General features: G+C 43.1%; 1 protein-coding gene across 1 annotated transcript; it reads right to left on the bottom strand.

The window, feature by feature from the left end:
- Window positions 1–227: 227 nt before the first annotated feature.
- On the bottom strand, window positions 228–15,285 carry mybpha (myosin binding protein Ha). Its single transcript, XM_079273264.1, has 12 exons — window positions 15,034–15,285; window positions 12,896–12,952; window positions 12,123–12,257; window positions 11,543–11,710; window positions 7,928–8,016; window positions 7,605–7,797; window positions 7,074–7,213; window positions 6,225–6,384; window positions 5,257–5,393; window positions 3,508–3,694; window positions 2,953–3,007; window positions 228–516 (listed from the first exon to the last, which is right to left on the bottom strand). The coding sequence occupies exons 1-11, from the start codon at window positions 15,245–15,247 to the stop codon at window positions 2,973–2,975; spliced, it is 1,515 nt and encodes a 504-aa protein (XP_079129390.1). The 5' UTR covers window positions 15,248–15,285; the 3' UTR covers window positions 228–516; window positions 2,953–2,972.
- Window positions 15,286–15,343: the final 58 nt, after the last annotated feature.

Below are 15,343 nucleotides of genomic sequence, written 5' to 3' on the forward strand. Positions count from 1 at the left end.
TTGTTTGTAATCACAATGACAGCTTGCAATCTCCTTAAAGCCAGAGCACAACAGATCAGTCTGCTTGTATTCTATGACAAAAACTTGCATCTAAACCCAACATAAAAATTGCTTCTATCCTAAAACTATTTGTAGCAATGTTTAAAATGTGTGTAAAAATCCACATAACATGTCATAAAATACCATTTTTTTATTAAACATCCATACAGTCATTGCAATAGCATGTCCAAGGCTTCACTGTTTTATTGAGTAGTACATATATACACTGTAACAAACAGCATATGGACACAGGCTGAAAGAAAACATTGTAAATATATCCTTACATACATGTCACCTACTTAAACAACATACAACATTTAACAGACTGGGATGGGTTGGGAGGCGTGGGTCTTCCCTGCATACTGGGTGGAGTGGGTGAGTCGGGATGGAAATAGATATGGGGATGTTGGTTTGTTGTTCTTTCCCTTTCTTCATTATGTACACACTGCTGCACAGACCCTCACCTCTTCAAACACTCTGGGCAAGATAGGAGAGACAAATGAGGTGGTGATGAGAATCACTTCAGCCATGAATATGCTGCGAGAGAGTGTGGATTTGTTTGAGGTTTTTTTATGTGCGCGCGAGAGAGAATTTTCCATCAAAGAGTAGCTGGCTCGGTTTCTGCCCTCTTAGCCAATTCTCTCTTCTTCTCAAAGCCCTCCACTCTGGCCGTTGACTTGTGGTAACGTGAGGAGTTTGGCTTTGTGTCAAATCATCTGGAGTAACTTTCAGAAGCTGTGAAGTGCCGCTTTGACATCACTGTGCCTTATGGGACAGCATCCAAAAAAAACTCACCAGCATGATTATGTCATCTATACGGCGCAGTTTACACTTGGCATGAAAATGCATCTTTAGTCATGTGGACAGCTGTAAATACAGGCGTGAATGCATGCGCATTGAGGATGCATTAAGATGGGATCACTTGAGCCACACTCAGGCAGGCAGGAATGTGACTCCATTTGCTGTATAGTGTGAACACACACTTGTCCCTGACCCTGCTGAAGGTCAGCTTTGTTGTGTGCATGTAGCATATCAACTGCATCCTGTTTAGTTGCTGCACGTCAAACAACTAACATGACAAATGTAGGCCCAATATTCAAGGTTCAAGGCTTCACTCACAAAATGACCGTTTGTATATCAATTACCTTGAATTCTTGAAGAAAACTTAGTTTGTCTTGCATGTATACAACATCTGTATACAAACTCTCACACAGCTCGTGCAGAATAATCAATGTCTAACTTATCCAGTTGTATGCTCAGTATTCCCCCAAATTTGCTAAACCCTGACTATAAAATATAACTTCCATAACAACAGACTCACACTGAGCAGGCGAGCTACTCGTCCGTGTGAGTGTGGTTTAAGCAGAGTTGCATGTGTTCTGGACGTACTGAGCATACAACTGGATAAATGAGACTTGGATTATACTGTGTGAATTGTGTGAGTTTGTAAACAAATGTTTTAATATAGCTTTGGTGTTGTTAGACACGGCCCAAGTTCATGATTCTTTTTATCTTTTTATTCTTCCTTCACCGTGGAGGCATGCGAGAAACACCAAGAGTTTTCTTCAAGAGTTCGAGGTAACGGGGGGAGTAATTGGTGAAGCATTCCTTTAAGTACAAAATGACACCACAATCATTTCCTGAGAGTACACCTGAGAGCAAATTCTTAAAGGGGGCATATGTTCATATTCAGGTACATACTTGTATTTTGGGTTCCTGCGAAAACATGTTAACATTCTTTAAAAGGTGCATAATACGAGATTGGGAGCATTTCGACTGCCTCTCAACAGCTCTCGACATACTAACGGTTACGGTGGTAACAGCGTTAACAGTACAAACTATAGCGAACATGCTGACAAAGCTAACTGTCTACTGTTTTAATGCAGTGAACACAGATTCTAGTCAAGAGCAGTTTATGCTAAGAAGGTAGTCAGTAAGTGGGAGGAGAAACAAGGTTAGGAGGGGAAGGGAGCTATATGAGAGACCTGCCATCTAAAAAGGTATTACATAATCGAATTGGCCCCTCGCTCAAATATTTTGAATGTACAGCAGGGATGAAAGGGATTGTGTTTCACAGTGCCGTAAAAAGAAGCAGTGGTATGTCTTTCACAGTAAGGTAAAACCATTATCATTCCCTCTAAATCTTTGACAACCTTTAACTATTCGGTACATCCCTTTACCAACACGATATTAATCTCTCTCATCATTCTTCCCAGATTAAATGTCTCCATCTCTTTGTCCCTTCTTTTTTTAAATCTTGCCACCTTCTCTCGTCACTTCGCTCATTTTTTAAAAATACTTGAATGAGGCTTCTCTTGTCAGCAGTTTAAATTACACTGTGATTAAATCCTGGCTCTCCGTGAAAGGCTACACCACTTGGGCATTTGAAAAGCTTATATGAAAGCGCCAATACCCAAACCCAAACGCGTCTGCCTAATAGTGAGGGTATAAATAGGAACGTTAACGCTGTAAAAACAGCAATTTTGGTATTTCCATTTGACTGACATTAATCTTTGCCACATTACCACATCCAAAAGCAGGGATGAGGAGGGAGCAGACGTGGGCTGCACAGATGACAAGGCAAGAGGAGGGCAAGAGGCAAGGACAAATGAGCTGTTATTGCTTTTAATGCGATGCTATGAGTTTAAGAACACTGCAATGCATGGCTGGTCAGCAAGCATAAGACTATTGCCAGTGTGCCAATCTGTATCTCCAACAACTGTCAGTATCATATAAATGTGTCAAAGCAGTAATACGCAGTGTTGTTAGTGTTAGTAGCCACACGTTGATGGATATTTTGTTCATGAGACATTGGAGAAAGATATATAGCAATGAAATGTGCTCCCACTGGTGACATGTTGAACAATCTCAGGCCGTCTTGCACAGCAGTGGATATGTCTCTCTGCTTCTTACCTCTGGAGTTTGGTGTTGGTTTATTTGCTCTTCTCCTTGTCTGGAAGAATAACCTCTGTCAGGAGAGGAATATACAGTTTAAATATGTTTTAATGGAATAAAGTTCTGGAACATTATTAGTTCAAATGTGTAGACATGAAAGCTGGAATTATCAACTGGGACCAATAACAGGTTCTCCAAATGTCCCAAATATCAATGATTAGTTTGACATTTTTGGTAAAAGCAGCTTATTTGTTTTCATGATAAGAGTTCATGAAAAAATCAATACCACTGCATTTTTCTGTCTGTAAGGTAAATATCAAGCAACAGTCAACAGCTATTCAGCTTAGCTTAGCATACATACTTTAAACGGTGGGAAACAATCCACCTGACTGTCCAAAGTTAACAGAATCTTTCAAAAATCAGTATTTTAATCTGTACAGATTAAAAAACAACAACTTGTCAATGAGTGAACTTTGAACGTGCCTCCAATCCTTATGCACAGCTACCGAGCTGCTAGTTTTAGATTCATATTTAGCACAACACTTTATCCTCTGCTTGCCTTTAGATACGTACGTTTGACCTGCAGCCTGCAGGAGACCACGGCCTCTCCCTGCTGGTTCTTGGCTCTGCAGGTGTACACACCGCCGTCGAAGGAGCCGGGTTTACGGATCTCGAGGGAGCAAATGCCCTGGGTAGAGATCTGACGAAACTTGGGGTCTTTTCCAATGATCACTTGATTCTTCAACCACTCGATCGTAGGCTGAGAGGACAAGGGGAGACATTTATAAACAACAGTGTAGCTCAAATATACCTTCCCTGTTTCGTCGAAGTGCCACTCCAAAATCCATTGAACAGTTTTAGCTTCTGGCACACCTCTTTCTTTTTGAGCTGTGGTCTCTAAAGTGACATCTATTTACCATTACAACATTGACTTTCAGTCTTTGGACATCCAAATGACTTGTCCTCCTGTAAACTCAGACAGAGTGTGACAGTTGGGTAGAATGGGAGTAATACAAGTCTCCTCAGGTATGTGCTGCTCTGGGCTTCAGTGACACTCTCCCTGCATGGATTTCCGCATGGTCCGGCTTCTTGACGGTGACTCTGGTTATTGGATTTCAGCTCAGCTGAGACATTTCAGAAGGGTTTGAACAACACTTCCTCACCGATGTCTGAAACAGATTTAGTTCTGTGTCGCTGCTTTCGTCAAGTTTTCGAAATAGATCTTTCTTCTATTTTAGAAAGTTTGTGAACTGGCATTTAACCATAGATGGTAAAGAAGGTCAAACATGTTGTATGTATGTTATTCTCTGATACACTAAATATACCCAGTCACACCGCTAACTTTGCTGCTGGCAAAAATAGCACCTTCTGTGTTAAAGCCTCATCTCCACTTAGCCATGACAGGACAGCAGACTACACTTCTTATCATTGTCTCTTCTTTGCCTTCCCTGCTTATCTCGCTGTTCCTCTCTCACAGCTACCCATGTAGTCTCTGCCACTGTATGTGACGGCTCTTTATCAGACACAGCAGGACAACTTATCACGCTGAAGGCTTTTATGCTGGACCTCACTCAGCAGTCCTCAATGACTCTGGACTCTCAGCCAGATACCATAAATACACACATGCTCCAACATGCCCAGTGTGAAATCATTTTATTTATAAGAGCTATGTAGAGAAAAAGAGATCAACACAAAGCAAGAGACAGAGGAATTGCCCTATATCTACTGGTAGTCCCTCTTCACTTGAGTCCTACATTAGCTCCTGTTTGATTTGTCTCCAATGCACTGGCATGTGCAGACTGTTCAACCGCTGCTGTCCTTGCCGACTGGTCAAGGACAGCTAGGACGCATAATCAGCTGCATTTCCACCACGGCCTGCCACCTAAGCCGTCTGCGTCAGCCAGACAACTGTAAAGATATGTTTAACCAGAGCAGCAGTCGACAAGCACAGTGAGAGACATGCTGAAACGTCACAGAGACATTCCAGTGCGAGCCCTGCCCCACTTCAACAGCGGATGTTTATCGCAGTGACATTAAGACCTCATTTGAAGCAGTGTATCACACCCTTAAATGATTTATTAAGGGCCCTTAGGAAAAACAAAAGGTAGGCATGATAGGAACACTATTGTGATCCTGGACACAATACACCGATAAGATATAATCATAGGTAGTGAAAACATGAGCACAAACCTGAAAACAGGGTGATGGGCATGACACACTTCTATGCTAATTGCAGTGTGTGTATGAACAGTTGTATAGTTATATACATGTTTTATTATTATTATTATTATTATATAAAGTGTATAGCTCGGAGTGTCTGACCTTGGGGCATCCACGGACAGAGCACAGCAGCTTGGTGGTGTATCCCACAGTGGCAGTGCGGTTGGTGAGGGGTGTTGTGAACCTGGGTGCCTCGCTGAAATCACGCTCCGGGTACTCGGGAGGCTTGTAGACAATACCTGCGGACACATGGAACAAGATCTCATGCAGAACTTCTTCTTCTTCTTCTTACAATACGTGTCTGTACTTATTCAAGGGACAGAAAAATATTGACAGCACAGGACAGTTTATTGTGTCCACTGTGGCTACAAGTGGCAGTTTGGTGAAAGTTCACAGAAAAAGATCTTTCACTTTCACTCTCCCTTTCTTTCTTTTGGGAACTCTTTCTATTTTCTCACTACAATCTACTGCGTCACTTCCCACACTGTCAAAATCCCTTTCATTCATAATTCTGACACCACTATATCTGCCCAGTAATCTTTCATTCATTGTTCACATTTGAAGGAGTGAGGCCGGCCTTCATCGAGAAGTGGGAGACATTTAAATACGGGCACAACGGCACACATTTTCAGTCGGTCTCTCTGAGGAAGCTTTCATAGTGTTGCATTTGGCTTTTCACATGAGAAATGGCTACAGAGTAGTTGTGTCACGAATGAAAAGGGACAGAGCGAGAAGGTAGGCACAGGTAAATACTGTATAAACACACACACACACACACACTCGAAGATAAACATTTGCCCTGCCAGCTGTCTTAATGCTGTCAGAGCCTCTTTAAAATGATTTCAGTAGCTGAGCACCAGTCAAGAGAGCTACCCATTTAAGATTGAAGCAGTGCCAAAGCCATTTCCACTCAAGTCCTAGCTTTATAAACACATTCAAGACTCTCGTACACTTCATGCAGCTCATTAAAGTATAAGTAGTACACTTGTAGAGCAGCACTGCCAATAAACGCTCCATCATAATAAACACATTGACCTTAGAAGAATTAAGGAATTAATCAAGAAGATCACCTGTCTTATGGATGGTGGCCACCCCCTTAGTGACAGCGCTCATCTCACTGATGCCCACTTGGTTCTCAGCGAACACTCTGAAGGAGTACGAGTTGCCCATGATGAGATCTGTGATGGTGGCAGTGAGCCTGTGGTGGTGCACCAGCACCGAGAACCATTCCTGTCGGTGGAGACACAACAGACGGATAGAAAACTACACTATAGAACGCGATGGCGTGTGAGTAGTATGTATGTCCTCGCCTACAAATGTAGCCTTGTAGGTTCTGTTCTGGTAGTTGTTAAATATGTTCAATGTTCCCTGGCAGCGGTATCCACTTACATCTCTGCCAGTTCCCCTCCAGAACCATGAGTCACAACTTTAAAAAGACCTATTGGTATTTTGATAGACTCTTCAGTAAATCCCAGGAAAATAGAGACATGGCAATCTCATCCAGACCATCTGATTAGAGAAGATTTTATCTATATTGTAACTGGGAGAAAGGCGTTGGGGAGAGTTTGATGTTCAAATACAGCGCTTAGATCAAAGAAGATCCATGTCAAAGTCTAAACTCAAAGTTTGTATGTAAGTTAAGTGTGTAGTGCAATTATTCTCAGTATTCCCAGTCAATGAAGTGACATCACGAATAAACAAATACAATATTCAAAATTGGCTTAGAAGCTATGCCATAGCTGACATGAGAGACATGAGATCCCACGTGTAAACTACAAGACCTCTAATTGGTCGGCATGTAGTACTTGTGTTTCCAATTTCCAGATGTCAGTAGATGTTGTTCAGAGTGAATACAACAAGTTTAAAAACACTGCAAATCACTCTGACAATGTGATTGGCCGAGTATACATCTGCCATACCCCGGTCTTCCTGTCGGCCTTCTGGATGGTGTATCCAGTGATCTCTGTGTTGCCATTATCCTTGGGAGGGGTCCATTCAAGAGCAGCGTTGAAGTCCCAGGTGTCCAACAGCTTCACATTGGCAGGACTGCCGGGCCGGTCTGAGGAGACACATTACTCTAAGTACTTATAAAGGATTAAAAGCATGACCAGTGTTTTCCTCACAGCACAAACGGTGTCTGCTCCCAGGATCAAAAGTGAGCTTTGTATGGTAATGCTTCTAACATGAGGCCACACATTTTAACAGTAGCAGCTGACAGCAGGGTCAACGGTCATCATTGTTAGAGGTGTGATGCATGCTGGCTGGTGATTAGAATTTCTGCTGGAGCAAGTCACGAGCCTCAGAACCTACAAGTCAACAAGCCAGCTGCACAACCGGCTGAGCCGATTCAACAGATAGGTCTGAAATAAGTCCACATTCACACCTGTCGCACACAAACATGTGGATCCAAGTGTGTTGCTGGTGTGTAAACATAAGCACGTGCGACTCACCCACAATTTGAAGGGTGATGGTGGCTTTGTCCTCAAAGCTGTCCACCTTAACGCTAATCTCATAAACACCAGAGTCCTCCCTCTGAGCGTGGCGGATAAATATGATGGTGTCCTTGTCACTGTTCCTGATGTTGACCCTTGTATCCACAAGCTGACCGTCCTTAAGCCAGGACACCACAGGTTTGGGCTTTCCCTGACGAGTTGCAAAAAGGAGAAACACGAGACGAGAAGATGCAAGGTGCAGCGGGATGACTGTAAAGTTGTCTGTGCCAACTGCACATTTTATTCATGAACTATACAGACTGAGTATACGTGCAGCTTACATGAAAGGGGATGACCAGGTTGATCTGATCTCCAACCTGCTTGACGTAGCAGGATTTGAGATTGCGGGGAATGCGGACCTTGGGACGCTCTGAAAAACAAGAATTAAAGCCAGATGCGTTGATCTTCTATCTTGGCTATTGTTTTTATGCGGACATAACCTGGAGACCTTCGTGAAGAAATCCCCCACTTGACAACGTTTTCTAGCATTACCAGCCAGCAGTGTACAAACTTCCCATTTGTATCTTCAAAGTGGGGTTATGTACAGTATGCTCAAAAGGACAGGTCAACAAGACCTAAATAGAGCGGCCAGCAGCAAGCTGACGAGAGAACATGACTGAAGGAGCTCAAATTAACACCCAAGTTAGTTCAGACGGACCAACGATCCAAACTTATCACAAAATTCTATTTTAATACTTTTGATATTAAACTTTTTCGTGTGAATGTTTTCTTTCTTTTATATTAGTCTTTTATAAAGGATGATGATTGTAATTTATTAGTGTGAGCTGCAAGAATTAGTTGATTAATCAACAGAAAATGAATCTGCAACTATTTCGACAATCGATTTATTGTTTCATTCAAGAAAAAATGCCAAACATTCTCTGGTCTGAGCTTTTAAAACGGGACAATTTGCTGCTTTTCTTTGCCATATAATTATATATTAAATATCTTCTGGATTCGACAAATAAAGCTTATTGAAGACATCACTGTGGGCTCTGAGAAATTCTAAATGACCATATTAAACAATTCATCGATAATCAAAATCTGAATCAAAATAATCAATTTATCATACTTACACAAAGACAAAGACACGTATAAAGAACAGAATATTAGATACCATACACATGCAAAAATACTAAACAAACAAAACATTTGCCGTTCATCTTTCAAACAACAAACAACACTCCACTAAAAGCCAAAAATAAATCCACGAGTAGTCATTCATAGGAGATCTAGCTAAAGAAAGAGGAAAAGTACAGTATCTGGGCAGAGAGGTCAAACAGGAAGACCCTGCATCCAGCAGCTCTTAAAATAGCTTTGGTGATGAGACACTTGGATAAATGCCGACATGTGTTCCCTCCTGTAATGCACAAAGATGAAGCAGGAAGCTGTCACCACTTTTTTTTTAACTAATTGGAGGGGTCAAACACCACATGTAGAAACCATTAAGTACAACAGATTGGAAACTAAACACACCCAAATCAACAGCGATAACTGCTTGTATGCTCGAGCTGTGGATAAAATGATACGGATGAAATTTCACCGCAGTTGGGACTTGAGTCATTTAATTCACCCTCTATGTTGGATGGCCGGGTGCTAAATATCAGGAACAGCATACCTTGCATGTTTCTGCAGAAGCAGCAAATGTCTGAAAAGCTCTTTGAACTTACAGGATACATCAAACCTGCTGCCTTCCATCACCTCTCTCTCCTTGCAGCAGACTCTGTTTCTCCTTCTCCACTCGTTTCTCCTTCTCCACGTTATTTTGCTCCGCTTTTAACCAGCTTTCTTGCCCAATGCGTCTCATCCTCGTCGTCCTTACATTTGTCACCATATCATTGCTGCAGAGGCTGAGATATGGAACCCTGGAACCGGCCATCCCCATGAGGTTCAGGTCTGCCTCCAGATTTGGCTCAAACAGTAATCCCTGCTAATCAGCCCCCTTCCCAGCAATGCCCAGAAGTGTTGCTGGCATTACAGCAGCCAGCAAGTCCTCCTGCAAACAATTCATAATCCGTCTTTGTCTCTGGATAAAGTGTCTTTGTGGGGGGCTTTCAGCATATGCCGGACAGTGTGTCTTTATTAGAAGCTTGTATGTAGATGAGTGATTGTTGAGGACAGCTGAATTTACCCCTGAACAATCCACCCAGAATCCATCAATTAGGCTCATGTGTCACTCTCCTCAGTTGACCAGCAGTTCTTGTGGCATGACTGCATTACTCCACTTACTTGTTTCCTGTTTGTTCGCTGCAGTCTGAAGCCCGACCAGGAAATACACTCGGACACATTAAGCTGCCCTTCTGAGAGTGGATTACTGGGACATGTCAGCTCAGGTCTCCACCACGTCAATGTGACTCGGTGTGAGCACTGATGGAAATTCACAGCTTTGGTAACGAAACAAATGTCAGTTTAATGACGCAAAGAAGAGGCTGATAGTGTCACTTTGCTGCACTTTCTAACATAAACCAGTGTCAGAGGAATAGTGGCTAATATTTCTCATCACATAATAAAAGTGACTTTGAAGTGAATTTGAAGAGAGCATAATGAAGACATGTTATATTATATAGAGTGTTTATTTATTGCAAGACATGAAGTGATGCTCGTGCCAGACGACAGAACAGCTGGAGAGCCAGCGCCATTAAATTGAAGTGAGAAAGTGACAGTGAGGTCACACTGACAGCGTTGAAGTCAGTAACAAATATGGCTGCCAGATGACTCATTAGCTCAACGTTTTCCTTTACCTGACTCAGTCTTCCATTAAATCATCTCAAAGACGGATGCAGCAGAAGTGCCAGACAGTGAACCACTGCAGGACCCATGTTTGAACCTATATGGTCCTGAACTGTCAATAAACCAATGTTTATTGTGTAAACGGTGTCGCAGCACTTTTGTCAATCAGTTGTATTTGTCTTTTTAATATGAACCACTGTCGTACCTTATGTTCCAAATATGTATTTCAACTGCAAATGATCCTGCAGTTAAACATTGTAACTGTCAATTAATGTGCAACCTGTCGTAAAAAAACCCAACCGTCTAAAACAAAGTATATACATATGTATATTGGTAATATACATATTTCCATGTTCACTTATCTTTTCTTAATGTTTGTGTAACACGTTATTGTTAGCTTTACATCTCTTTTAGTCCTTTAGGGCACTACCAGCAAAAAACAAGGTTCATTTAATTAAAAGTAAAATATTTAGTGAAGTACAAAATGTGCGAGTGTGTCACCTTCTTATTTGAAGGACTGAAGACGTGTGGACAAGCGTAAGGATGATTTACAGCGAATGAAAGGTCTTGTCTGCACCTATAAGATTTATGTGCATACATCCGTGCAGTCCATCTTAGCCGCCCGGCAGTTAATACCACCTCCTCCTCCTCCTCCTCCTCCTCCTCCTCCTCCTCCTCCTCCTCCTCCTCCTCCTCCTCCTCCTCCTCCTCCTCCTCCTCCTCCTCCTCCTCCTCCTCCTCCTCCTCCTCCTCCTCCTCCTCCTCCTCCTCCTCCTCCTCCTCCTCCTCCTCCTCCTCCTCCTCCTCCTCCTCCTCCTCCTCCTCCTCCTCCTCCTCCTCCTCCTCCTCCTCCTCCTCCTCCTCCTCCCTGCTTGTGACATGAGCATTTTCCCCCATAGGTCATAAGTTACAGTACTGCCAGCGAGCTCCTGATGAAAAGGTTGGAGGCAAGACATTTCATAACTTGCCCTTACATCAGTGATAAACTCTTTTGCCGGGACATTTTGTTTGGACGTGGACAGAGAAATGGACATGTTCCTCACTTTTGCACACCGTTACACTAATGTACAGCCATACAAGATAGAAGATAGGTTGCAATTGCTGCTTGGGCTGTTTGGACTTCCCCTTATAATTGGTCACTTTGTAAAACATCGGCTGCTACTCACCACCAATCTCCCGGATGGGCACGGGCTCAGCAAGTGTACCAGGTTCACTGCGGCCACCGCGGTTTACAGCCACCACGCGCACACGCAGCAGGTCACCGGCTGTGAGATTCTTGATGCAGTAGCAGTTAGTTGGGGTCAGCTCCTCTTGAGCTACAACCCAGTCCGTTGCTGCAGGGGAACACAGTTTTTGTGTTGGTAAAGTATGTAGCTTTCACTTGCATGTCATGATAGCTTGTTAAGGCTGCAACATGTGTTTTTACACACACATTCCTCCTGAAACCTGTAAAACATCCTTTCAGGGGACATGTTAAATGGTTTATCGCCTGTCGACAAGTTTACAAACAACCTGACCATACACTTCGGCCTCCATGGTGAAACCTCAGAAGGCATGCGGTCATCTGAGCAAACGAACACTTCTAAAAGTGGTGTGAGGAGATACAGTCCAGTGACAGCCGGTTAAATGCTTCCTGCCGTATACGGCCTGGACACGGCTATCAGTCCATCTGCCCTCTGACACTCTGGGGACAGGTGCAGCCTCGCACACATACGCGCACACACACACACACACACACAGACTTACTTCCATCCTTGCAGTACTCGATGGTGTATCCGTCCAGGCCCGAGTCTCCGATGGTCTCTGGCGTGTTCCATTTAATGGTGAGGCTGGAGTCGGTCACATCGTCCACAGATATGTCCAGAGGAGCGCTGGTGGGGACTGAACAGTGCAGATCAGTTCAGGATTGAAGTGGACAGTAAGAGAAGCCAAAATGACACTGAGAATTCCTACATAGCCTTCATTCTACAACATGTGTGTCGGACTGAAGCTTCAGATTATTTTCAATATCAATTCATCTGCAGATTATTGTCTCGATTATACGATTTCTTTTTACAAATGTCCTTAAACCCAAGGGGACATTTTCAAATGTTTTGTAAATTTATAAGACAATCGACACAATTGAGAAGCTGGAACAAATTATTGCTAACCTATTATCAAAATAGCTGCAGAATATTATCTTGGACAATCGATTTATCAATAATTCAGAATGGTTTCCAGTAAAATGATGCGTGTTATAATTCTGCACAACCATTTCCATAATGAGTCGTCACCTGATGTACAACTGCAAAGATGAGTCGATGAATTGACTGACTGAAAATGATGTGCAACTATTTTGATGTCTAAATGATGGTTTTAGTCGTTATTGAAGCCAAAATATCAAATATTTGCGACTTCCAGCTTCTAAACAAAGTAAGGAATTTGATACTGAAACCAAAGTGTTCACTTTGTCCTTGTCATCACCCTAGATTGGGTGTAGCAGGACCAAGCTAGCAGCAGAGTGTAAATGCTGGTGTTACCTGCAGGAGGTGGGGGCGTCGGGGCCTCTTCAACGACAGCAGCTTCTGCTGGAGCAGCTAGCATCAAACAAGCAGGAAGTTAATGTTTTAGAGATAAAACAATACCCAGAGCAGCTTTTGTGTAAAGTGACATTCCAACCTGCACAATCATTTCACTGGAAATTAAGAAGAGGTTCTGTTAAGAATCCACTATTACTCACATCTGGGGAAGCATGGTGGATGGCACTTTTTCGATGACATTTTCAGTAAATCAGTCATCATTGTTTGTATTTTGTGGTTGAGTAGTAATGTTTTTGTCTCTGTGGTGGTTTATGTTTACCGTCTGCGGGAGCAGCAGCATCGTCTTCAGCAGCGGGAGCAGCAGCTAGTGTTAGAATGCCATTAGCCAGTTAGTGACTTACACTGTGATATTACTCACGCTGGGATTCAATCAGTTTCAAGCTAATTTGATCATGATACACTCTCAAGATACACTAAAGCAAGCAGCAGAACGGAGCCGTGGGAACAAAGCTTTCAGTATTCACTGCGACAAGAGCGCATTTATGAACCCAAAACTGACGTATGTTGGAGACACTGTAAAACATCTGCACACAGCAGAAGACCATCACGTGTCCAAAAAGTGAAACCTCGTGGGTTGGGTAAAAAGACAAAGAACTCAAAGAGGAAAATTTACACAAGATGAACTTTACAAACGGAAATATCAGTAAACACAACGGATGATGAGCAAGTAAAACACACACACACGAGTCGTGCACAGTGGGGCACAAACACACACATCACGCATTGCATCTTGTGTGTGTGGACCGCTTGTGTTGCGTGTTTACACTCAGTAGGAGTCGGCTTCCTCGGTGGCTGTGGCATCAGCTGCAGTTCGGGGTTACATGTTGAGCTTGGCAGGCAACAACAATGCCAGTCACTGGACTACATCCGGTCCCATGCATTGTGTGCTGCTTCTCACAAGAACTGTTCCTGCAAAATGCACTTCAACAATCACTATAAACATCCTAATATTACATGCATTTATTTTGTTCGATTTAATATATTGTAGCGACCCTTGAAAGCTACGAGACGTTATCTGACTGGTTGTGGTTTATTAGTGGACAGTACACAGGCTACTGTGGGCCGTAGCCTACGCCAAACAACAGTCAACACCGTTAAACGTTCTTCTACATGCTTAACCACCTGCTCCCGGTCATAGACTGACTCTCGACCAGTTACCAGCACAAACAACAACATCCCCCCCCTCACTCTCTCTGCCAATCCCAGGTGCGCTAATGTGTGCCCAGGTAGTTACGATGATTGACAGGTTTTACAGCTTCACAAGGCATGAGGCCTTCACTGACCTCAGTAAATGCAATAACCAATCTTAGATGACATCGTAGAACAACTTATTTCTGTAAACACAATAACACTGAACATAACAGGTTAACATTATATGTCACTCAGTCCGTTACAATATGTTGGCAAGTGAAGAGATCTACAGTGGATCCAGGAGAAAATAGTGAATGAAATGCTTTTCACGAATGTAGTTATTGGTGTTTTTCTTTCATGTAAGTTTCTGGAAGTATAATGACTTCTGGGTACTACAATTCCCAGTCTTCTATAGTTTCAAAATTGTTCTTATTTTCATAGCTTCAAAGCCTGAATAACCACTGATTACCAGCATCAAGAGTCCACACACTCAGTTTGATACTATACCTTGAGAGTTAAGACATTAGAGCACGTGCACCTTTGCTGCACGCTTAGTGTGTTGGAGCCATCAGACCAGAGACTAGGACTGAGGATTTGTTTTGAGTTGTCAAACTGTGTTTGCATTGTGTACTCATCAAGTTTATCAATTTCCAGTAAAACTGAGTATCTTCGACTATGATTATAGGTTTTATCTTACTGACAGGTGTTTGCTATTTAGCCTCGTTTATTGGAATTAGTTTTAGCTTGGTGTACCTAATAAACTGGCAACATATAGTGCTTCCAAAATCAAGTGACGTTTAATTAAAAGGCAGCAGTCCCTAAGATCAAGTACTCCAAGTCAAACCTGTCCATGATCTAGCTAAGATTAGTAAACGTAGTTTAACCGTTAGCACTGCATGTCAGGAGAGATTTCCGTGGTTATCAAGGCGCCCTTAGTCCCAGGGTACCTGGGGTGCCTCCTTCGGCAGCGGGGGTGTCCTCTGCTGGGGCTGCTTCTCCCTCGGTTGCGGGAGCTGCCTCAGTCGGAGCAGCTTCCACAGGTGCAGCAACCGCAGGTGGAGCCTCTACGGGGGCCGGTTCAGGCTCCGGGACGGGCTCAGGCGCCTTCTCTGCAGCCTTCTTGGCTGGGGACTTCTTGATGGGTGCAGGTTTGCTTGGCATCGTGCTGACAGACGGCCAGTCCTCTGGATGAAAGAGCCAGGAGGGATCTTAAGTAATATATGTAGCGTGAGGGCTGCTGGGCCTGGAGACAACTCC

Source organism: Melanostigma gelatinosum (genome assembly GCF_949748355.1).
Source record: "Melanostigma gelatinosum genome assembly, chromosome: 8".
Taxonomy (NCBI): Eukaryota; Metazoa; Chordata; class Actinopteri; order Perciformes; family Zoarcidae; genus Melanostigma; species Melanostigma gelatinosum.

What these genes read in the sequence shown, in the direction of transcription:
- mybpha (XM_079273264.1), bottom strand. Translation starts at nt 15,247, where the DNA reads ATGCCAAGCAAACCTGCACCCATCAAGAAGTCCCCAGCCAAGAAGGCT. An exon ending in TGCCGAAGGAGGCACCCCAG is followed by an intron (nt 12,953 to 15,033) that starts GTACCCTGGGAC and finishes GTTTGATGCTAG; the next exon opens with CTGCTCCAGCAGAAGCTGCT. An exon ending in GCCCATCCGGGAGATTGGTG is followed by an intron (nt 8,017 to 11,542) that starts GTGAGTAGCAGC and finishes CTTGTTTTTCAG; the next exon opens with AGCGTCCCAAGGTCCGCATT.